The following is a 25,009-nucleotide window of genomic DNA, read 5'->3' as shown; positions in this document are numbered from 1 at the left end:
CAGAATTATACGTCTTAAGAATTTTGTTTGATTTGAACTGTATGTACCACCTTCTAATGTTGTGACAGCAAAATAAGTAAGTAAGGTGAACTGTTGTTATGATGCTCCTATATTTATGAGTTTCTGATGTGGCACATTAAGAAAGCTTGTAAAATTTATTTACAATTCATAAAGCCTACTATATCGCAGTAATGTCTGTGTGTCGGATATCTGTTTGTAGATAACGATGAGTATTGATGTTATCTAATGAATTTAGTTAATCAGAATAAACACATAGCAAATATTTACTCACACTAAAAATCTATCGTGATTGCCAACTTTATAACTGAGTAGTGAGAAACCCGTCACATTAAATTGACACTAACATGTTTCGTATTTTTCTTTCCGATAATTCCCTGCCTGCAAGAAGCCCATTAATTTCTACTTTAATGTCTCAAAACACTGCTTCAGTTTCCATCCGAGAGGTATCGCATTAAAAGACTGTATTCTAGATGTCAATATCAGACAGGAAATAGTATTCTAATTGCAGCAGTAATTGCATTGCATTCATTACTCTTCTATACAGCTACCAAAAAACTTTTCTTGCTGTGAAGTTGTACTGGGTGCTACGAAATAAAGTTTTATCCTCAAGGATACCTCTCCCTGCAACACTTTACAGAAACATGACTGTGGAAAAGGCAAATAATGTTGCCACAATGCAGTCTCTACAAGCAGCTGCTTTTTGCTAGGGAATTTTTAGAAAAATTCACCAAGGTATGAATGTTTGTCTTGTATTCGTTTTTACATAATTTTATATACTTACATTTGTCCAGGCATAGAAATTGTGCCTCATGTAACGTTAACAGTATCAAGTTTTCATAGTTGCTACAGAATCAAAATCGCATTTCCATCCAACATTTCTTCTTGTGCTTAATCTTCTTCATCTGTATCTATGTCCTATGTCGAGATATTAACATGAATCTAGCTCTTTTATATGCTATGATAAATTCTTTTACTCAGTATTCACAACCAGTGCAAAAAGATGCAGTATTAATACAACACTCTGAAATAATCGCAGTGAAGCAGTTCGGAAAAAAATTCCACAAGTATATTATATATGAAGGGCAAGTCCAATGACACAGTGTGAATATCGGAAGCCTACATCGAAATGAAGATCACAATGCTCTCTTGATTTCAGTTTTAGCAGATCTTACAGGTTTTAGCTCCAAATATATTTCATAATTCTAAACTGCCATTTTCAAGATGATATTACTGGTTTCCATTCGATTTTTTGAAGTCACTTCTCGATTTTTCCCAACTTGTGGCAAAGAATGAACCTTTTATTTGGCATTCATTATGTATATATTATGAAAAAAATGGTACTTCTGTAGATATGATTGGTGTGATATAGTGAGCAAATTATACATGAGATAGTGTGCATTTCATTCATTAATATTACAATTTCAAGCACTCAATTAAATGGAAACTACTTTAATATTAGTTGTATGAGTGTAGGCTTCCACTGTGGAGTCTATTTCAATAAAATTTTCATGGGTGTCACTTGGTGTCATGATACAAAAAAGAAACTGCCAACGTTTCGTCTACAGTTACAGGCACCAATGATTAGGTTGAGTCTCATGTAGCAGAAACTCCTGCAGTTTTTGTTATATCTTGAAGGGATCGCATTGCCAGTAGGATGTCATTGAAATGGACAGTAGACACTTCGTGTAATGGATTGATAAAACTACACATACGTATTTGGTTCTTCACTTTTTACATCTCTTGTTCTTTTCTCTTTATGGCAGAATATAATTTTTACAAAAATTACAGAGTGTAGTTGAATACGAAAACATTTACGTTAAATTGTGGTTCAGACTTTTGTGTGAATAACATGTCTTGTGACTTTTTGATCGCTGATGTTTCTTGTGAAGTATTTTGCTGCTTAAATATCTCAGTTACTAAAAAATTTCTCCCAGTAAACTTACAGTAAAAAGTTTGGCACAATACATAATATCATTTTTCTAAACTTGTTTCAATTCCAGGAACGATGAGTAGCATTCAGATACCTTAATTGTGCTTTACACAAGGAGCAACATGTTGTGAGAGACAATACATATATCGTCAGGTTGATAACTCTCAGTTCTACAATAGTGGAAACGCTAGAAACTCAAACAACACATTTCTTGCATCCATAAAAGAAAATTTAGTACTTTGACTATGGAATGAAATGACCATAAGGCATAGGTGCTCGTCATAATTAAAATTGTCCATTTTTGTCCTTGTGACACACAGTATCTAGCCATCTTTAGTGGTAGTGAGCACCACAGGTGTCCTCTTGATGCTTCTCCTAATATAGTCATTACCTGTTACTTGCTGAAAGTACTACCATGCATGTGCAATTGCCTTCTGAACCATGACATCATTCCCTTGGTACATATTCTTCGCTATTTCCAAAGATACTGATTGTATACTGATGTCCAGGTTCACACAAAGTCTCCCTGTTGCATCAAGTAGTACTCAATAGTTTACTATGCATTTGCATTGAAATATATCCAGAAACTTTTAAAACTCTCATTATGTGCTTCATGTGAATTTGATTGTCGAAACTGTTTTCTTGAATATCTATTTCTAACTCTTCCAGAGAGTCTTATATTCTTTCCCAAGTGTAATACTTCTAAATCATGTTCTCCTTTAAGGGTTGACCTATTTCGTTTTACATGGTCAGCTACCTATGAGTTGTCAGAATTCCTTAGCCTAAAAGCCTCTTTGTGTTCCTAGTATCTGATGTATTCTCCACATTTATCCACCATATGTCATATGAGAGGATCAGCACTTCAGGTTGCAATGACGCCTTTTTTCCCTTCTTTATGAAGTAGACAATGTAGTAATCGTTAATTTAGTTCACTTTCCCAAATCACCTTCTACAGTTCACTCCAGTAACACACTCCTACAACAAAAGGTGGCATCAATGTATAAGTTTAGAAAGCACCAGATGCTAAGGTATGTGTAAAACTGCAGTCTGTGACTAAATTCCCTGCTGCAGGAACTGAGACGTCCAGTCACATTCATGAAACACTGAAGAAGATGGACAGAGATGATGTGGTGGGTGTTTGCACTCTTAGATGATCGGTTCACTGCTGTAGAGGACCTGAAGCTCAAACACAGTTGTCTGATGCTTAGTGGCTGGTCAGTGACTGGAATGATGTCACACAACACCAAGTGCATCAACTACATCAAGTGTGTCTGTGATGGCCGCTGGATCGTAACAGATGAATCTTATCACCAGATATCCACTGATAAGGGGAGTGTGACTGCCATTATGAAAAAAACTGAACTCCTGTAAGATTTGTGCAAGCTGGGTACTGAAAATGTTGACAAACCAGAATGAAGACACAAAGAAAACATCCCCATCCTATCTTTTATATTGCTTCAATGTGGAGGGGAAAGAGTTTCTGTCGAAAATTATGACTACAAGCAAGATTTAGGTTCAAGTTTTTGATGGAGGACCATGATTTTAACTACAGTGATATACATGAACTTCTTCCAAGGTAGAAAGAAATGGTTGACAAACATGATTTCACTGAAAAGTGACAAATTAATCTCAGTTTTTGTATCTCTTATTGCGTGTATATAGCATTTCGTTTCATGCAAAAATCGTTGAAGAAAGAGAGCATTATGTACTGAGCTACCCTTGTACATAGTCCTATCATCAAAAATTAGCTCATTTTTATATTGACATTTAGAGCTCACAAAATTATTAGCTGGCTACACTACTCCAATTCTGTGAGATTAAAAAAATTTTGCTATCTGTTGTGAGAGTCTCCTGTAATATGGATAAAGGACCAACTTTAGTTTTTATTTCGTTCTTTCTGACCTTATTTTCTTAGTATATTGACTTTTGAAATGGGACTGACAGGGGCATAAGTAGACTATTTTAATGATGGACAAGAACCCTTAGTCCTATGTGTTATGTTTTACTTTATAAATGCTGCAGATACTGTGTTACAGTTTTTAATATTCTAGAGACAGAAGCCGAGTGGTGACAAACCGATAGCGAGAGTATTGTCTCACAAAGAGTACTGCTGACTTTGTAAGGCGGAGTCCAAGTGACTTAATGCTACTCATTATTCACGACAAAGTGTAACAAGTGCTGATTGGTATCTGAAAAGAAACAGAAAATATTGTTTTGGTACAGTGAAATTTGAGGGCGTGTTGACGTTACAGGAGGCAGTTTGCGATTGCCAGTAAAAGTAACAGAATGTTAGTATTTTGTTCTCCGTCCTGCGTGTGTATGTCGATTCCTCGGGAACACATGCGCTGCTGCGAGTAGCACTATGCAAACGTAAACATACGGCTGCTGCTGAGGCTGGCTTCCAGTGTGCGCGCGCGCGTGGGCCCAGCTGAGCCAGAACGCCTTTGGCCCAATACTCTACTGGATGAGCGGCGAGCTCTGGCTGTCGCTGAAGTCGAGCGTGTAGTACATCTCGCCGGTGTCGAGCGCGGGGAAGCGGCCGCCGCCCCCCGCGGGCCCCGCCTTCCCCCTCTCGCGCTCTCGGTCGCGGTCACGCTCCCTCTCACGGTCGTGCTCCAGCATGGAGGCCCGGCTGCCCCTGCGGCCAAGGAAAGGCGTCCTGCGCCCGTCACACAGCAGGTCACAGCGCGACATGTCGAAGCGTGCGCAAGACATCGAACTCTGAGGAATGCTGAAATTATAACATGGTATACACAATGCGCCAAAAAAAAGTATCACTTTCTCGAAACCCTGTAACTGTCTCCCACTGTGACGTGTAAGGTTGAAATTTGACTCAAAGATGCATGCAACCTCTCTGTGTAATGCAGAAAAAACGTGCCGTCTTTCAACATCATCTTTTGGCTTCGCGACGCTTCAAACAGCAAGATGTTGACATATGCGAAAAAATTGGCGAGTTGTGACCTGAACTCATGCACTCAGGATTCCGTACAAACTTAAATATATAAATAGAGAGTTCACCTGTTTCAGGAATCGAGGAACTCGAAAATTTTTGCATGTTATTGACATTGATACTGGGGGGGGGGGGGGGGGGATTTCAAGACTTTCGAGAATGAAACTTCCTGGCAGATTAAAACTGTGTGGCAGGCCGAGACTCGAACTCGGGACCTTTGCCTTTCGCGGGCAAGTGCTCTACCAACTGAGCTACCCAAACACGACTCACGCCCTGTCCTCAAAGCTTTACTTCCACCAGTCTCTCGTCTCCTACCTTCCAAACTTTACAGAAGCTCTCCTGCGAACCTTGCAGAACTAGCACTCCTGAAAGAAAGGAAACTGCAGATACATGGCTTAGCCACAGCCTGGGGGATGTTTCCAGAAAGAGATTTTCACTCTGCAGTGGAGTGTGCGCTGATATGAAAATTCCTGCCAGATTAAAACTGTGTGCCAGGCCGAGACTCGAACTCTGCCAGGAAGTTTCATATCAGCGCACACTCCGCTGCAGAGTGAAAATCTTGTTCTGGAAACTTTCGAGAATGTTTGAATTTCAAGTTTTAAGTCGGAAAACAAATGAGAAAATATTTTTTTAATGTGATCTAATTACAAATTCACAATTTTCTGATTCATTTACCATACTTCTACTGTCAAACCCTTCTTCTTGCCAAATTCGATGATTCTACATCAAGGTGAAGTACCCTATAAGTTTTAAGCGCTGAGTTTGCGAGTATCAGAATGTGTGACGTAAATGATCATATCTTTTAACTGCACTGACTTAGAAGCTCAACATTTTTACACCACCAAGGGATTATATTTCTACGTATGTGATGTAAATTTCAACTTGATACGGCAACACGTTCCAGAGTAAAATGGGGCTTAACAGCGGTTGGACTGATGAAGTGCCAAAGAAACTAATACAGGCATGCATATTCAAATAAAGAGAGATATGTAAACAGGCAGAATACCGCTCTGAGGTCAGCAACGCCTGTAGAAGGCAACAAGCGTCTGGCGCAGTTGTTAAATCGGTTAATGCTGCTACAATGGCAGGTTAGCAAGATTTAAGTGAGTTTCAACGTCGTGTTATAGACGGCGCACGAACGATGGGACACAGCATCTCCGAGGTAGCGATGAAGTGGGAATTTAATCGTAAAATCATTTCAGAAGTGTACCGTGAATTTCAGGAATCCAGTAAAACATCAAATCTCCTACATAACTGCGGCCGGAAAAAATCCTGCAAGGACGGGACCAACGACGACTGAAGAGAATCTCCCATCGTGACAGAAGTGCAACCCTTCTGCAAATTGCTGCAGATTTCAATGGTGGACAATCAACAATTGTCAGTGTACAAACCATTCAATGAAACATCATCGATATGGACCTTCAGAGTCAAAGGCCCACTTGTGTACCCTTGATAACTGCACGACACGAAGCTTTATGCCTCGTTTTGGCCCATCAGTACCAATATTGGACTGTTCATGACTGGAAACAAGTTGCCTGGTCAGACGAGTGTCGTTTCAAATTGTATTGAGCGGATGGAGACAACCTCATGAATCCGTGGACTCTGCATGTCAGCAGGACATTGTTCAAGCTGGTGGAGGCTCTGTAACGGTCTGGGGCGTGTGAAGTTGCAGTGATATGGGAGCTCTGATACGACTCTGACATGTGACACGTACGTAAGCATTCCGTCTGATCACCTGCATCCATTCATGCCCATTGTGCATTCCGACGGATTTGGGCAATTCCAGCAGCATAATGTGATACCCCACACGTCCACTAATGCTACGTAGTGGCTCCAAGAACACTCTTCTGATTTTAAATACTCCCTCTGGCCACCACACTCCCCAGAAATTAATATTATTGAGCATATCTGGAATGCCTTGTAACGTGCTGTTCAGAACAGATCTCCACCCCCATGTACACTTACAGAATTACGGACAGCCCTGCAGGATTGATTGTGTCAATTCGCTCCAGCACTACTTCGCGCGTTAGTCAAGCTCATGACACTACATGTTGCAGCACTTCTGCGTAATCCCGGGGGCCCTACACGATATTAGGCACATGTGCTAGTTTCTTCGGCTCTTCAGTGCAATTCCAAGTTAGTAGGTCTTGGATTTGTTCCTTTGGTTGTACTATAAAACCTTGCTTTTCTTGATTCCAGGTCAACAAGACGTACCGTTTAGGGCTTAATGAGTGAGTTTGCGAGTATCAAAGTATGGGACATAAATGGCCACATCTTTGATTTCATTGTCTTAGGAGCTAACGTTTATTAGACTGCAAATCAACCACAGACCTTGGTTTGTGACAAAAAATTCAACTCGATACGTCTACCCTTCCCTAAGCAAAAGGTGCCTTAACAGATGGATGAACAGACAGTGTGGTAGCAATTTTTTTTAAAAAATTGTCCGATGTAAATACAGATTAGCAATTTTCGGACTTTTTCCTTAGGTCGCAGTGTGAACCTTTGTTTCTTGCGGAATTTCAAGATACTAGGTCACTGGCAGAATACCGTGTAGATTTTGATCAGAGAGTTTGTGAGTATCAAAACATGTCGCACAAATAGCACTCCGACTTCAGGCCACAAGTGGCCCATCGAGACCATCCGACCGCCGTATCATCCTCAGCTGAGGAGGCGGATATGAGGGGCGTGTGGTCAGCACACCGCTCTCCCGGTCGTTATGATGGTTTTCCTTGACCGGAGCCGCTACTGTTAGGTCGGTAGCTCCTCAATTGGCATCACGAGGCTGAGTGCACCCCGAAAAATGACAACAGTGCATGGCGGCCCAGATGGTCACCCACGCAAGTGCCGGCCACGCCCGACAGCGCTTAACTACGGTGATCTGACGGGAACCAGTGTATCCACTATGGCAAGGCCGTTGCCTCGCACAAATAGCCGTATCTTGTAACCGGACTGACTTAAAAGATAACGCTTATTATACAGCCAAGAGGCCAAAGACCCAAGTTTTTGACATAAATTTCAACTTGGTCTTCTGCCTGGTCCTGATAAAAAAGACTTTTAGACAGTCGTACAGCCCTTAAAAAAGACCGCAGTTCAGAAGTTCAAGTGAGCTGCAAGGTGGGTTTATGATGTCACATTGTCACCAAATTTCGTTACAATTCTACTCGAAGCCACCGTGGGCGTGTCATATCTAAGGTGTGTCGAAGAGGTAGCCTGCACTCAGACGCAAGAATAGCTTCGAGGCACCACTGTTTTGAATGGGTGTCGAAGCCTCTGACAGGTCATCTTTAACGTGCTCAGCAAACGTGCGTAGATGGCACCGAGGCTGTTGTCCAACTGGGGGTCATAGGGGGATGCTCTGCCGTTTTATGCACGCACATGCCAACGTGCATGTGATCACGCCACACAAGGACGCGGAACTGTAGGGTTCCAAAAGCCCACACAGCCCTTGCTACTTAGGACGAGATTGAAATTTCTTTTCAGCGGTCCCTAGAGGTTCCCATCCTGTTTACCAGATCAAAAATTGCGGTAGCGCTACACTCCATGTGGGTAGGATCACGCTCAGAGGGTTGCAGTCGCACAATCTAGTTTCCGACACCTAGATGTATGAGAAACATGGGAATGGATGGTTTCACTGACACCCTTTATACCACTTTATGGGAATTTTTCATGTCGATTCTGAGTGTTGGTATGCATGAATTGTTTTCCTCGACGATTCGTAAGAGAAATGCATGATTTCGAGGCAGGGTGTAACGGTTCTCACCCAATGGCAGAGGCATCAGAAGGATGGATGATATGCAGTTTGGAGTGGGTGTGTGACGTGGATCCCACATGTCTACGATCGCGTTGGGCAGAATTGTGGTGATATTTGGTGGCAATACGACATCATTAATCTACCTTTCACGTCAGATAAACTTCCGAGCTGTGACCTTTTCTCCACAAGCATCGATACATTCCTGTATGAAGTGTCCCTGAGACCGAGGGTGACGTCTCAGAGCGGCACGGTTTTGAACCATTACAGAGGACGATTGTAAGCATCTTTGAGCCAAACTTGAAACATGTGTCTCACTGGGGGACAGTTACAGGTGTGTCAAAAAAGTGAGGCTTTAATTGTGTTGTTCAGTGGACGTGTCTGAAACAAAGCACCAGTTACTATACCCTTTCCCTCCACTGAAGGTGTTCCCTAAGGCTCTGTCCTTTCACCAGCCATGTTTTAACTTCATCAGTTGTACTTTACACTAAAATAAAAAGTAACAGTCCAAATTTAAATTTTTCATTGAAATTTCTGCTAGAAAATAGAAGAAAATTCAATAATACCTTACTTTAACTCAAAATAAGTTTTTGACACAGTCAACAGAAACAAATTATTACAGATTCCAGCTGATGATCATGGTCGAGATTAAAGTCTCAAGGCCTCATTCAGATAAACAGAAACATAGAACGTTTTCCTCTCACATCCTTAGGAAATGACCTGAATCATTTTGTGCACAATTTACAGATTACATCCAAGAAATACACCATAGACGTCAGCATCAAAAATAATCTACATCTATGTCCTTTACATCTACACATGAAGGGCCAAGAGTGCCACGCTAGTGGAGAAACACACAATGAAACTATTTTCCGGTCAACAATTAAAATAAAGAATGGGCTTCAGGCTATGGGCACCTGTCTTCCACAGCACTAGTTGTGGGTGTGAAAAGCAGTACATCGGCCAGGATGCAGCGATGCGTCGCACAGCACTGCTTGGAGCATGTGAGGAGCGTTCACCTCAGCCTAACCGACAAATCTGCAGCCACAGATCACAGCATCAACGAAGGCCACATATTTGTGCTATGCTATACAGCGCCATGGGGGTTTGGAATACAGACATCAAGGAGGTAGTTCACGCAAGAGAATTTGACGATTTTGACAACTGGGGCGGCGGGTGCATTGGATCGAGCGTTGTAAAAAGTAAGCCAGAAACGCCTCTATGTGAAACCGGTGGAGTCAGGTAACTGAATAGACGGACAATACCAGGACTTCACGCCTGGATCCCCCTCCACGTCTCTGTCTGCCGCCATGCCTCCTCCCCCCCCCCCCCCCCCCCCCCCGCCAAAAAAAAAGCATTGCCACGAAACCTTCATCGGAACCATGCGACTGACACACCTGTCGTGCCCATGAAAGAAAAATCTCTGGTCCCGCGGCTATAAACAAACGAACTGGATACGTACACGACACTTCACCATGAGGTGACTATTAGGAAAATTGCCAAAACGTTGCGACAACACGATCCAACGACTCTGCTCATAATCCGAGCAGATTTCTTAAATATGTATTCAGTTCTCTCAGCGACATAAACGAATTAAACCTTATACCACCATCTTAACCTCATTACAACTGTCCATGACGACCACCAGGTTTGCTGCATGCATTACAACGGTGCACAGAACTTTGCAACACTCTTTGAAGCATCGGTGTAGTGTGTCGTACAATCAAACAGCCATCTACTTCGCTACCTGTTTGTTTCTCTTCTGTTTCTTTTGATGTTGCATTTATCAACGACTTTATCTAAACCCACAGCGAAAAATCTACAAGTGGTTTATTATGCAGCCGTGAGGCATAGCTTTCCCTCCGACGCAACACTAAGTGCATCTGTTCTTAATGTGCTCATGGGCATTAGTACCAAAGTGGGATGGCACATCACTACGTTGGAGCCACATCCTCTTATTGACATCAATAGCTACAGTGGTTTCACAGATGAAACGCATAACAGTTAATCTGCATCGTCGAGATGGTGTGGCAACAAATGACATGTAATTAGTGAGTTTTACAATTCCTGGCCACTAGTCGAATGGGAATTGTAACTGTTTATATGGAACGAGAGTACCATTTGCAATTTAATACTTTTACTACATTTTTTGCTGTGAGGAGACGGCTGACAGATACTAATGTACGGTTATTTTAATTGACGTCGTAGTTAGATGTAACAATACGAAAATATATTTACTGCCGTTTCGTTTTCCAACATGGAGAGGGGTGACTCTTACAGCGTTATTCATATTTTGTTGTTGTTGTTGTTGTGGTCTTCAGTCCTGAGACTGGTTTGATGCAGCTCTCCATGCTACTCTATCCTGTGCAAGCCTCTTCATCTCCCAGTACCTACTGCAACCTACATCCTTCTGAATCTGCTTAGTGTATTCATCTCTTGGTCTCCCTCTACGATTTTTACCCTCCACGCTGCCATCCAATACTCAATTGGAGATCCCTTGATGCCTCAGAACATGTCCTACCAACCGATCCCTTCTTCTGGTCAAGTTGTGCCACAAACTTCTCCCCAATCCTATTCAACACTTCCTCATTAGTTATGTGATCCACCCATCTAATCTTCAGCATTCTTCTGTAGCACCACATTTCAAAAGCTTCTATTCTCTTCTTGTCCAAACTATTTATCGTCCATGTTTCACTTCCATACATGGCTACACTCCATACAAATACTTTCAGAAACGACTTCCTGACACTTAAATCTATACTAGATGTCAACAAATTTCTCTTCTTCAGAAACACTTTCCTTGCCATTGCCAGTCTACATTTTATATCCTCTCTACTTCGACCATCATCAGTTATTTTGCTCCCCAAATAGGAAAACTCCTTTACTACTTTAAGTGTCTCATTTCCTAATCTAATTCCCTCAGCATCACCTGACTTAATTCGACTACATTCCATTATCCTCGTTTTGCTTTTGTTGATGTTCATCTTATATCCTCCTTTCAAGACACTGTCCATTCCATTCAACTGCTCTTCCAAGTCCTTTGCTGTCTCTGACAGAATTACGATGTCATCGGCGAACCTCAAAGTTTTCATTTCTTCTCCATGGATTTTAATACCTACTCCGAATTTTTCTTTTGTTTCCTTTACTGCTTGCTCAATATACAGATTGAATAACATCGGGGAGAGGCTACAACCCTGTCTCACTCCCTTCCCAACCACTGCTTCCCTTTCATGTCCCTCGACTCTTATAACTGCCATCTGGTTTCTGTACAAATTGTAAATAGCCTTTCGCTCCCTGTATTTTACCCCTGCCACCTTTAGAATTTCAAAGAGAGTATTCCAGTCAACATTGTCAAAAGCTTTCTCTAAGTCTACAAATGCTAGAAACGTAGGTTTGCCTTTCCTTAATCTTTCTTCTAAGATAAGTCGTAAGGTCAGTATTGCCTCACGTGTTCCAGTGTTTCTACGGAATCGAAACTGATCTTCCCCGAGGTCGGCTTCTGCTAGTTTTTCCATTCGTCTGTAAAGAATTCGTGTTAGTATTTTGCAGCTGTGACTCATTAAACTGATTGTTCGGTAATTTTCACATCTAATTTTTCATATGTACCTGCGCAAAAACAAGATACACAAAAAAATTACCCACATATCAGTTGATTGAGCATCTTAACCTACGTTACAGGTGCTCAGTATGGCCACCACTTCTGACGAGGTGAACATCAATACGGGCATGGAATTCATTGACCCGCATTATCCATGGAGACGCGACAGTAGACCTTTTTACAAATCTGCTGATTGGTTTGATATCTGCTGGCGCGAACCGACTCAGTATGACAATAAGGAGCGGAGGTTTAGCAATGTAACAAGAAGAGAGCACAACCAACCGGTGAAATAAGATTTATGAGTATTCTTTAACGAAAAGTACGTTTCCCTTTACGACAGTGAAACATAGCAATAACATGAAGTAAATACTCACCAGTTCTCTGATAACCAATCGTGGCAGACATACAGGGGTTGGACACATCGTCAGAAATTCATACTTGAACGTAAATGCAGATGCTAGAGAGCCCTGCAGGTTGCGCTGTTGTATTTGACCACGAATGTCCTCAGTCGATGCAAGTGTCGCTTGTGGCCATAAAAGCTTTCTACACTACTGGCCATTAAAAGTGGTACACCAAGAAGAAATGCAGATGATAAACGAGGTATTCATTGGACAAATATATTATACTAGAACTGACATGTGATTACATTTTCACGCAATTTGGGTGCATAGATCTTGAGAAATCACTACCCAGAACAACCTCCTCTGGCCGTAATAAGGGCCTTGATACGCCTGGGCCTTGAGTCAAGCTGAGCTTGGATGACGTGTACAAGTGCAGCTTCAACACGATACCACAGTTCATCAAGAGTAATGACTGGCGTATTGTGACGGTCCAGTTGCTCGGCCACCATTGACCAAACGTTTTCAATTGGTGAGAATCTGGAGAATGTGCTGGCCAGGGCAGCAGTCCAACATTTTCTGTATCCATAAAGGCCCGTACAGGACCTGCAACATGCGGTCGTGCATTATCCCACTGAAATAAAGGGTTTCGTGAGGATCGAATTAAAAGTAGAGCCACGGGTCGTAACACATCTGAAATGTCACGTCCACTGTTCAAAGCGCCGTCAGCGCGAACAAGGGGTGACCGAGACTGTAACCAATGGCATCCCATACCATCACGCCGGGTGATACGCCAGTATGGCGATGACGAATAGACGCTTCCAATGTGCGTTTAAAGCGATGTCGCCAAACATGGATGCGACCATCATGATGCTGTAAACAGGATTCATCCGAAAAAATGACGTTTTGCCATACGTGCACCCAAGTTCGTCGTTGAGTACACCATCGCCGGCCGCTGGTGGCCGGGCGGTTCTAGGCGCTTCAGTCTGGAACCGCGCGACCACTACGGTCACAGGTTCGAATCCTGCCTCGGGCATGGATGTGTGTGATGTCCTTAGGTTAGTTAGGTTTAAGTAGTTCTAAGTTCTAGGGGACTGATGACCTGAGATGTAAGTCCCATAGTACTCAGAGCCAGTTGAACCATTTGAGTACACCATCGCAGGCGCTCCTGTCTGTGATGCAGCGCCAAAAGTAACCGCAGCCGTGGTCTCCGAGCTGATAGTCCATGCTGCTGCAAACGTCGTCGAACTGTTCGTGCAGATGGTTGTTGTCTTGCAAACGTCCCCATCTATTGACTCAGGGATCGAGACGTGGCTGCACGATCCGTTACAGCCATGCGGATAAGATGCCTGTCATCTCGACTGCTAGTGATACGAGGCCGTTGGGATCCAGCACTGCGTTCCGTATTACCCTCCTGAACCCACCGATTCCACATTCTGCTAACAGTCATTGGATCTCGACCAACGCGAGCAGCAATGTCGCGATACGATAAACCGCAATCACGATAGGCTACAATCCGACCTTTATCAAAGTCGGAAACGTGATGGTACTCATTTCTTCTCCTTACACGAGGCATCACAACAACGTTTCACCAGGCAACACTGGTCAACTGCTGTGTGTGTATGAGAAATCGGTTGGAAACTTTCCTCATGTCAGCACGTTGTAGGTGTCGCCACCGGTGGAAACCTTGTATGAATGCTCTGAAAAGCTAACCATTTGCATATCACAGCATATTCTTCCTGTCGGTTAAATTTCGCGTCTGTAGCACGTCATTTCGTGGTGTACCAATTTTAATGGCCAGTAGTGTATATAGTTGCGACTGCGTTATGTCAGAGCTAAGTAAATTCTAACGTGGGAAAAATGTTGGTGCTCGTATGGTGCGTGCTTCAGTAAAAAAAGAAGCCAAAGTGTTTGGTATTTCAAGAGGCACTGTATCGAATATTTATACCGCATACAGGGAAATGGAAAAACATCATCCGCTAAGTCGCAATGCTGACGAAAGTGTGTGTGTGCTGAGTGATCGTGACAAACGGTCACTGAAGAGGATTGTGACGAAACATATGAAGTCGACAGTAGAAGACGTCAGTGCACAACTGAATGTCGTACTCGAGAAACCTGTCAGCATCAAAACAACACGAGGTGGGGTCTGATAAACTTGTAATTGGTGGATGACCTGGAACTGAAAAACCACACTTCATTGAGGCAAATTCTCGTAACGGGAAACGTGGTACCGAAGCCAACCTGGACTATCGAGCACTGCAAGAATGCCATTTGGACAGCTGATCTTCTTTCACCCTATTGCCAACTTGTGGCCGAGTCGATGTCCCAAGAGTGAAACGTAGCAATGGTTCGGTGACTAATTGGCAGTCATATCGTAGTATTCCATCGGCCCCATTGTTACTCTGCAAGGTAGTGACAATGCCGAGTATCACGTGACCACTTTGACTGACCAGGTCCATCCCGTGGTACCTTGTTTGCTCCGCAATGATGATGCGGCCTTCCGTGACAACAGGACCTTTGTTCCCAAGCATCGAGTCTTCAGGACTGATTTTGTGAGCATGGGGATGATTTGTCGCATTTTCACTGGCCACCATGGTTAACAGGGGAAGGTACGTACCTCCATCACCATTACCTGAACTGGCAAGTATTTTGCCGGAAGAGTTGTGTAACAGTCCCTGGAAAACCACATAGGATCTACATTTATCCGTTCCGAGACGAGTGGAAGCTGTTTCGGAAGTGATCGAGTCTCCTATATCGTATTATATATCGTAATGTGCGTTTGTTGTTTCAGTATTTATGCCTACCCCGGTAAGCAGTGAAAGGGTAAATCACCCCAGACTTCCAGAATGAGATTTTCGCTATGCAGCGGAGTGTGCGCTGATAAGAAACCTCCTGGCAGATTAAAACTGTGTGCCGAACCGAGACTCGAACTCGGGACCTTTGCCTTTCGCGGGCAAGTGCTCTACCATCTGAGCTACCCAAGCATGACTCACGCCCCGTCCTCACAGCTTTACTTCTGCCAGTACCTCGTCTCCTACCTTCCAAACATAACAGAAGCTCTCCTGCGAACCTTGAAGAACTAGCACTCTTGAAACGAAGGATATTGCGAAGACATGGCTTAGCCACAGCCTGGGGGATGTTTCCAGAATGAGATTTTCACTCATTTCACAGGAAACATCCCCCATGTTGTGGCTAAGCCATGTCTCCGCAATATCCTTTCTTTCAAGAGTGCTAGTTCTGCAAGGTTCGCAGGAGAGCTTCTGTAAAGTTTGGAAGGTAGGAGACGAGATACTGGCAGAAGTAAGGCTGTGAGGATGGGGCGTGAGTCGTGCTTGGGTAGCTCAGATGGTAGAGCACTTCCCCGCGAAGGGAAAAGGTCCCGAGTTCGAGTCTCGGTCCGGCACAGTTTTAATCTGCCAGGAAGTTTCACCCAAGACTCGTTTATTGTGACAGCTGAATATACCATTACGACTGCAAGAGGTCCTATCCGTTATCAGCTGATATTGTGGGACTTTCGGTACTGGAGCTCGGCGGAGGATAATCCTTGTGCTTCAACACCACGTCCTCAAATACTTTCCCAATAATTCTTTGATGAAAGCTGTGGTCATTTCTCAGTGTCTTCAGCAAATCAGTATCTCTTCCGTTTCTATAAGCAGCGTTGAATTCCTCCCACTTAGGACGATACCTTTTACGGAACATTTATCTATATATGCTATTCCGACTTTTAACTCAGTACATCGTGCTATATCACGAACAATCGTTAAAGGCACAGCCGCAAGTTGCAGTAACGAGTTTCTATGCTCATATGCTCCATCTTCAACAGGTCATAAATAATGGTAAACTATATGTACCTTCAATGTCGATGTAACAGCCAGTGGTATGTTATAAAATACGAGCAGTCTAACAGTTCGGCAGTACTCAGTCAAAGGAACGAGATAATCAGGAAATTCAAGAGTTCAAGCAGGAAGCAGGTCAAGGTCTACAGCCCGAAAGCCTGCACAGTTCCCAGCTTCAGTCGAGGTCCACGAAGATGAGGATCTACTTTAATACAACCAGTTTTCCCATACGGAGCACAGACCTGCACTCGGACCAAAAAGAAAAAAAGAAAGAAGGAAATAACTTTCCTGACAATTGAAAATGCTCTTCTGAGACAGATTTTTGAACTAGTGAAGAACAAATCACTAGACATTATGGCTGTGACTGAAGAGAGGAGAAGAGAAGTATTATGGGCACGCAATGTGTCGAAAAGGCCAGATCAGCAGAGAGGTGCTGGAAGAAGACATCAGGGGAAACAGACGAAAGAGAAGACCAAGGCTGACCTGGATTGACAGGATCGGAGAGGAAATGAAGACGGTGCGACACGTTGGAGAAGAAGAATAAATGGACAGAGGAAGATGGAGTAGGCTGATTGCCGAAGCTTAAGACGGAGTGCAGTTACCATGGCCAATCTAATAAGTAAGTAAGTAAGTATACGTAATGAAGTGTAATAAAATCTCCAATGTAGACCCACAGTCCATTCCCAGATTGAACTTGAGGGAAAGTGTGTCGTTCCGCTTACTGTCAGCAACAGCCTCATGGAGTTTCTTCTTAACTTTTCCTTATACTTTTTGCCCAGAATAATACAAACGTTGAAGACAAAGATACCGTTTATTGTCCCTCCATAGTCTCTATGTTTTACACAATCAGATGACAATTGAATTCGTTTCGCTATACCACCTATATTTGATGGCTACCACGACCTCATTTATTCAACTTTCGTGGGCAACATCACATTAACAATCTCTGCAATCAGCTACGCAAGGGAGCAACTACAGCATAAAACCTGGTTCACACGGAGACATTAAGATGCGAAACTCGTTTCTTGAAATTAGTGCTTTGAAACTACTTTCATAAATCGCTTACTGGCTGTCTACCCGGTGGCATTAACATGCGATTCAGTTTCGACATTTTTTGATTGCCGGAACACCATCGCCCTAACAGAAATGAAACTTTCGGTAATGTACTGTGGTTACTAAATCAAACATTGTCAGTCCCCCATCGTTCGTATCACTAACAGCTCTCCCAATTGCAGTATTTCGTCGCACTTTATTCTGATAATGCTTATCAACTAACGCCCTGCATACACCTATTAGAACGCACAACTGTCCATGAAGGAACAATTTTCTCAGTTTTCCCACTTTATGTAGCGCGTGTTGAATCTCCACTTAACCTAGTCTTAGAAGCTGGAAAGACCCGAAATTGAATCGTTTCGTCAACGACTTTCGTAACTGCGCACAGCGGATGCTGTCAGCGCAGTTTCTAAACTTAGTTTCGCAACTTAGAGTCTCCTTGTAAACGTCGGTTTTGACGTCCATTCCCACGCATCCAACGAAATCCTAGCTCATCAGAATCCCTATCTCAAATCGCAATCGAAAGGGGACAGTACGAAATTCTCTCGCCGATTTGATCCATATTGACAGGGTGTGTAGGCCACGGCTAGGACTTCAACATATGTGAACCTAAGCACACAACTCTCATTCGTTTTTGTGGAAATAGAGTTGTAAAATTTTTAAGCGTACTTATAAATTTTGTAAGATCAGCTAGCGTTGAAAGAGTCGGCAGCCGAGCGAGTACGCATTTACTTTCTTAACCACCGAGCGGGGTGGCGCAGTGGTTAGACACTGGACTCGCATTCGGGAGGACGACGGTTCAATCCCGCGTCCGGCCATCCTGATTTAGGTTTTCCGTGATTTCCCTAAATCACTCCAGGCAAATGCCGGGATGGTTCCTCTGAAAGGGCACGGCCGACTTCCTTCCCAATCCTTCCCTAATCCGATGAGACCGATGACCACGCTGTCTGGTCTCCTTCCCCAAAACCAACCAACCAACTTTCTTAACCGCTAAGTCCCTCGTCCGAATGTCGCTGCCGGTTTTTTTGTTTTTTTTTTCACATTATTCTAACAGCATATCCATTACGTTGAAAACCATTCAACAGCCAAGATCGCATAAAATATTTTTTTATTCAAGATAACCGGTTTCAACACACTTTGCTGTCATCTTCATGTTTTAAAATGTTTTTGTTGTAAAACATGTTCGTTTTACAAAGAAGCTGACGTGCCAGATGTGTAGTGGATACAAAAGGTTTGTTTTCGCTGAAACACTTGAAAACATTTTAGCGAAGACAAACCATTATAATGTGCTCATATCCATTTGACGTACTATTCGTGAGGCTCAGCGTAAAATGAACATGTATTGCAGCAAAAATATGATAAGACCTGAAGCTGAGAGCAAATTCTGTTGAAACTGGTTGTCCTTAATAAAGAAATATTTTATGCGATCTTGACTGTTGAATGGTTTTAACAATAAAAGCGGGTTGCACTTCAATTATTTCTCTTACGTCTGCAAATTATCGAACACCATGCTGGATGCTCTCTCACCAGTTTAACGAGCGTAATCTTGTAATCTAGCCAAAAACCGCTTTCCATGTTCTCCTATTTTGTCTTCGGGCTCGCAATCGTCTGATGTAGATGAAGCCGTTCCTTCGGTTAATTCCTTCTTCGTCGATTTCTTGGAGGGCAATGCTCTCGTTGTTTCGCCGCTAGCATTTCAAAAGTGCTGCGAAACATTTCTTCTCCAATTTCCATGTGTTCTTATGCTACTTCAAACGAATTCGAAGTAACAACATTGTTTTGGAGAAAGAGCTGTTCCCTACACAGGAATGACGTTTTCAATTGCAGTTTTGAAACTTCCCTGTAAAGCAGATCGGCTTCACAGTCATGCTTACTTTCTCTTGATGACGAAGTATCATACAGATCCTACATTTACTAGTAAAATCAGACATCTTGCCGCATTGGCAGGTAACTAATTCGGGGGCTAACATATGAATGAAGTACGCACCGGGTTTGGGAACGCTATTCATTTCTACATCTACACCTACAACATACTCCGCAAGCCACGCAATGGCGTGTGGGGTAGAGTACTTTTGTACCACTGACTGACCCCTGCAATCCTGTTTCACTCGCGAATAGTACGTGGGTAGAATGATTGTCGGTAAGCCTCTGTATTGGATCTAATTTGTCGAATTTTCTCCTCGTGGTCATTACCCGAGAGGTATGCGGGGTGGAGTTATAAGCTGTCCGACTTTTCCCGGAAAGTGCTCTCTCAAAATTTCAATAGTAAACCTCTCTGTGGTCCATGACACCTCTCTTGTAACGTCTGCCAATGTAGTACGTTGAGCATCTCCGTAAAGCTCTCACACCGGCTAAAGGGTCACGTGACGAAAAGCGCCGCTCTTCGAACCAGATAGATGAACAATACCCAAGAATCTGTCAAACAATCACCTTATAAGCCACTTACTTCCTGAATGACTTACATTTCCTTAAGATTCTCCCTACGAATCTGAGTCTGGTGTCTGCTTTTCCCATTATCTGTTTTATATGGTCATTCCATTTAAGGTCGCTCTGGGTAGTTACGCCTGGATATTTTACATCAGGCGCTGTCTCCAGTTGTTTGTCATCAACAGTCCAGCTGTACAGCAGTGGATTTCTTTTCCAATGTATGCGCAATATGTAACATTTATTTACGTTCAGGGTCAACTGCCAGAGCCTGCACCATTCATGGATTCCCTGGGGGTCATTCTGCAAATCGTTACTATCTTCTGGCGTTACCACTTTGTTGTAGACAACCACATCACCTGTGAACAGTGTTAAAGAGTTCCCACTGCTTTCAACTAGATCATTTATATAAACTGTAAACAGTAACGGTCCTATCACACTTCCACTTCACATCTATCGATTTTGTTCCGTCAGGAGCGACGTGTTGAGGTCTATCTGGAAAGAAGTCTTGAATCTGGAGACAAATCCACTCCGATACTCGATATGCTTGTATTTGTTCCACTAAACGCGGTGCGGGACGGAGTCAACTGTCTTTCTGAAGTCAAGAAACACGGCATCAACCTGAGCGCCGTCGTACACGGTGCTGTGAATCTCATTGAGAAAAAGAGTGACCTGAGTTTCGCAGGATCTTTGTTTGCGGAATCCATGTTGATTTTTATAGAGTTGGTTTTCATTCTCCAAACACAGCGTAATTCTTGAGCATAGATCATGTTCCATAATTCTACATCAGACTGACATCAACGATATAGGTCTGTAATTGTGTGCACCTCTCCTATGGACTTTATAAAATACATCTTATTTACACCAGTGACTGTAACACTTACTTTATTTCACTATTGAAATTTCGGTCACTATCAAGTGCAGATTTTTGTGGCTTTAAGCCATGTAAACTTAAAATGAGCTTTCATATTATATCTTGTTGTCATTTCTATAATTACATTCGTGACGCTGTTACATATTCAAGTGCAGATTTTTGTTGCTTTAAGTAATGTCAACTTAAAATAAGCTAACATTTTTATATCTCGTTGGCATTACTATTAAACACATTCGTGGCGCTGTTAGATATTGCGAGCACACATATCCATATGTCATAAAACAACATAGTCTGTAAACACTCTTGTTCGTTAGCCCATCACTAGTCACATGATATGTGACTACCTTAAAGCAACAAAAATCTGCACTTGATAATTTCCGAAAGCCGAAATTGCAATCGTGAAATAAAGAAAGTGTTACAGTTACTGGCGTAAGTATTATAAAGTTCTACATGAAGGTATAAAAAGTTAATTTATCGCCTACGGACCTTCTTAAAAACCGGAATGACTTGCGCTTTCTTCCAGTCTCTAGGTACCATACACTGATCAAGCCATGTACGATAAATTACTGCTAGAAAGAGAGCAAGTTGTTTCGGATAATCTTTGTCCAATCTTATAGGTATTTCATCTGGTCCACACGCCCTTCCACTACTAAGCGATTGTAATTGTTTTTATATTCCACGAACAGTTCTCTAAATACCTGCCATTTCGACGTTAGAAAGGTGATTGAAAGTCGTGAAACAATGTCGGAAGACCCTCCCGCAGCCAAAAGTCGCTTGTGCAGGTGCAGCTGTTTCTGGTGAGTCCAAACTACGTGCAGGAATACGGGGAAAATGGGTATTGTAATTCGTACAATACCTGCACGGACACCGGGAAAACGTGCTCATGATGTAAGTTGGAATGAACCTGTTGGAATACGTTAACAATGCAAAACTATCTTCATAATTTCTAGAGAAAAATCTGACTTTCCAGAGTTAACATAACGAAAATAGTAAATTTCTCGATAATACCAATAATTTGCACAGTCGTTATAAATCCGTTAGAATTTCGTAGAAATGAAAAACAAATACTGGCTGGGATTAGATCTAGAGACATCGCACGTATCAAACTGAGGGCTTCCTCTCTTGGCTGCGGTTTCCCTCAATACTGGCGACCATACAAAGTATGTTGCTGAAAAAAAAATGCCACAAGAAAGAGGAAATTTTATTGACAAGTGAGGTGACAGATAATTCATACTCGTAGGAGTTTATCATAACAAAATCACACAAATGAAACATTCTTCACGGTGAATGGTACCCAAACAGTCCCATCAGTCCCCAATGAATCATCCCTCCACTGGCAACTTTGGTGTGTATTCTCGCATGTAAACGTTGGTACAGATGCCTGCGGTAGACCGCCGCAACCACCTTCCACCTTTAGTTGCAAGGCGGCCGTGGTTCTCACAGGCTCTGGAGAACGAGTAAGTTCCCGCTTCACTACATCCCATGTGTGTTCACTTGGCGAGAGATTTGGTGATCTTGCTGGCCAGGGCAGTTGTTTTGCACCACGAAGAGCCCACTGTGTCGCACCAGCCGTATGTGGACGTGCACTGTCCTGCTGAAAACGCACATCACCTTCCTGTCAAATAAAAGGCGGCACCACGGCAATAACAGCTCGTGCAGTGCGGCGGCCACTGGTTACTCTAACCCTGCAGAAATACCAAATGTGACCTCGAGTTGTAACTCATGGGCACCCACATCACGAAACTTGGAGTGCGACATGTATATCATTGGCGAATACACTCCGGAATAGGTCGCTACCATCTCTCATCACTGCAGACAACAGAGCGTCATTCTACTGTCCAGTCGACTCTTTCACGACACCAGCCAGTCTTGACGGTGTCGTAGTGTCAGTAGTAGCCTGGCCACACGTGGTCTTAGTTCTGCAGCTCTGTGCTCATACAGTGTGCCCAAGGCGTGCAGCAATAGGTCGATACGTCCACCAGGCTTCCACAGGACCAAATTGCGACCCTGTTCACATGGGTGAAGTTTTTCAACGGGAGTACGTACTCGGGAATCTTGCGACCACTGTTCTCCTCGAAACTCACCATAGTTAGTTACTGCAGAATCAAAAAAGAGGGTGCACAGTCATGCCTCCATTGCGTCTTCTTATCGCTGAAGATTGTGACAAATGAATCACTAACATTGCAGCCCCTCAGTAAGCAGATACTTTTATTATGCCTCGGTAGCACTAAGCACAGTCTTTGAGGGCGCTGCATTTTTTGCGGCCGTGTGTATAAGCACACCTAAAATGTTCATACTCGCTTTTCTCGAAAACGGATGATAATTGCGTCGTCCCGTCTACATATGTTGAAGTCATAGTCCTATCCCACACACCCTGTTAATAAGAATCAAGTCAGTGAGGCTACGTTTTGTACAATCCGCTTGTCAGATCGCAGCACTTACTTCTACAGGGAGTCCACAAAGTCTGGATACACAGAGAATTATAATAAATTCTAATCAATATTCTATAAACGTTAATAAATATTAGTAAACAATTAAATAATAATGAAATAAATTTTAATAATTCTAATAAATTTTGTTGTTTCTTAGACTGAATGGTAGCTCTGTTTAAACAAGAACAAGTAGAGTTGGTACTCTTGAGTGGTCGAGAAGAATGGACGTATTGCAAAACTGCGGAAGAATTTAACTTTCGACACCTTCAGCTCAACCTGTTTGTTTTACTTCATCGGCTAATTAACCACCAAACTTAAAGAAACAGGCAGTGTGTTGGACAAACCCAGTTCGGAATGACCAAATACTTCAGGCGAAACGAAAAAGCCAGTTTTGGCCATGTTTAATGGTAGCCCAAAGAAATCACTTTGTCGGACATACACGGATTTGAATGTTCCGAGGTCAACCATACACAAAATCCTGGCAGAGAAGAGGTTTCTTCAATACAAGTTACTGATAATGCATCACTTAAATGAGGATGACACCAATAGATGCATGAATGTGTGAATGGTTTACAGATAAACTGGATGAAAATATCAATTTTACTGTATGTTGTTCAGTGATGAAGCTGTGTTTTATGTCAATGGTGAAATGATCAGACAAATTCTTCGATACTGGACTTAAGGCAATCGATCCTGGACGAATCCATCCAAATAGCAGGGCTGCCGAAAGATGAGGGTGTGGTGTGGTTTTTGGAAAGCTCATGTGCTAGGACCTTTCTTCTTTGATAAATAGGTAGTGGGTGAGACTTACTTGAACAAAGACAAATTGAAGCCTCAAATTGAGCGTTTGCGTGAGAGATTTCCAGACTCGTTTTAGCAGGGTGGGGCCCTTCACTTCTTTTTCTGATGTCTACTGAAAGAGAATGTTTACTCGATGGATATTACAAATTTAAACCAACTGAACGAATGCGTTATCAGAGTGGTAAAGCCGACGGCAATTCAGACCTATTCCATCACGTTCACCTTACTGATGCAGAGTGCATCAAATTATGCATTGAAAAGCACGGAGATTATGTTGAAAATACTATTTATTACCATGAAAGGTGTTTTATTGTCATTTATTCGAATTCCCTCTGTACCCACACTTTATGGACACCTTGGACAGCTGCCTTCTCCACTTGACGTACCCACGCAGCGCGTAGCTCCTTGCTCCCACACTTCACCCTCCACCGTTCATTACACAGTGCACAACCATAGCCGTACAGTACGTCAGAGCAAGCATACTGACCTGGGGGACTTTGGGTCGTCCAGCCTGGAGAGCTTGCAGGGCAGCAGCGGCGACGCGTTCAGGAAGCACCGCTTGTACGTCTCGTGCACTCGGCAGTGGCACGCCGCTACCTGCAACACGAAACACACCACCACTGACAGTGATGACGTCACAGTCACGAGGCCGAGGCCCACGAGCAAGACAGTCCACGGAGCGTACGTCACGAATGTAGTCCTGAACTCGCTCGCTCGCTCAGCTCAGCAGACAAAATGCGTTTCTAAACCTGTTAACTCGCAGCTGGGCGTGTAAGTACTAACTAGAACTGCATCTTCCACTGAAATTCGCTATTATGAAGTCTTACTGATTAACAGGACTATAGCAATATTTAATTTAATATCAATACCAGATAAAAATGGTATAACGGCTTTCTTATAGCATTTAGTTTCTTCTGCTTAATAGTACTCATTACATGCTGGATGTGGTGCCTTATGGAACTGACAATCATTTTAGCATGATTTTATTTTATTGTAGGCCAGTA

At 42.9% G+C, this 25,009-nt stretch overlaps 1 protein-coding gene and 1 pseudogene across 1 annotated transcript in view; both read right to left on the bottom strand.

Annotated features, from left to right (window-relative positions):
- Positions 1-3,704: 3,704 nt before the first annotated feature.
- The window catches only part of LOC124597293 (delta and Notch-like epidermal growth factor-related receptor), a 576,119-nt gene continuing 554,814 nt past the window's right edge, over positions 3,705-25,009 (bottom strand). Inside the window, exons 12-14 of the mRNA XM_047135929.1 lie at positions 24,493-24,602; positions 15,656-15,664; positions 3,705-4,550 (exon numbers count right to left, since the gene is read on the bottom strand). Coding sequence (XP_046991885.1) covers positions 4,409-4,550; positions 15,656-15,664; positions 24,493-24,602 — 261 coding nt within the window. The 3' untranslated portion in view covers positions 3,705-4,408. The remainder of the gene's footprint in view (positions 4,551-15,655; positions 15,665-24,492; positions 24,603-25,009) is intronic.
- LOC124556248 lies at positions 7,703-7,820 on the bottom strand (annotated as a pseudogene).

This window comes from Schistocerca americana, chromosome 1 (genome assembly GCF_021461395.2).
Source record: "Schistocerca americana isolate TAMUIC-IGC-003095 chromosome 1, iqSchAmer2.1, whole genome shotgun sequence".
Lineage (NCBI taxonomy): Eukaryota > Metazoa > Arthropoda > Insecta > Orthoptera > Acrididae > Schistocerca > Schistocerca americana.
Note: the sequence above shows the minus strand (reverse complement) of the source record. Positions and strands in the feature narration are given on the sequence as shown.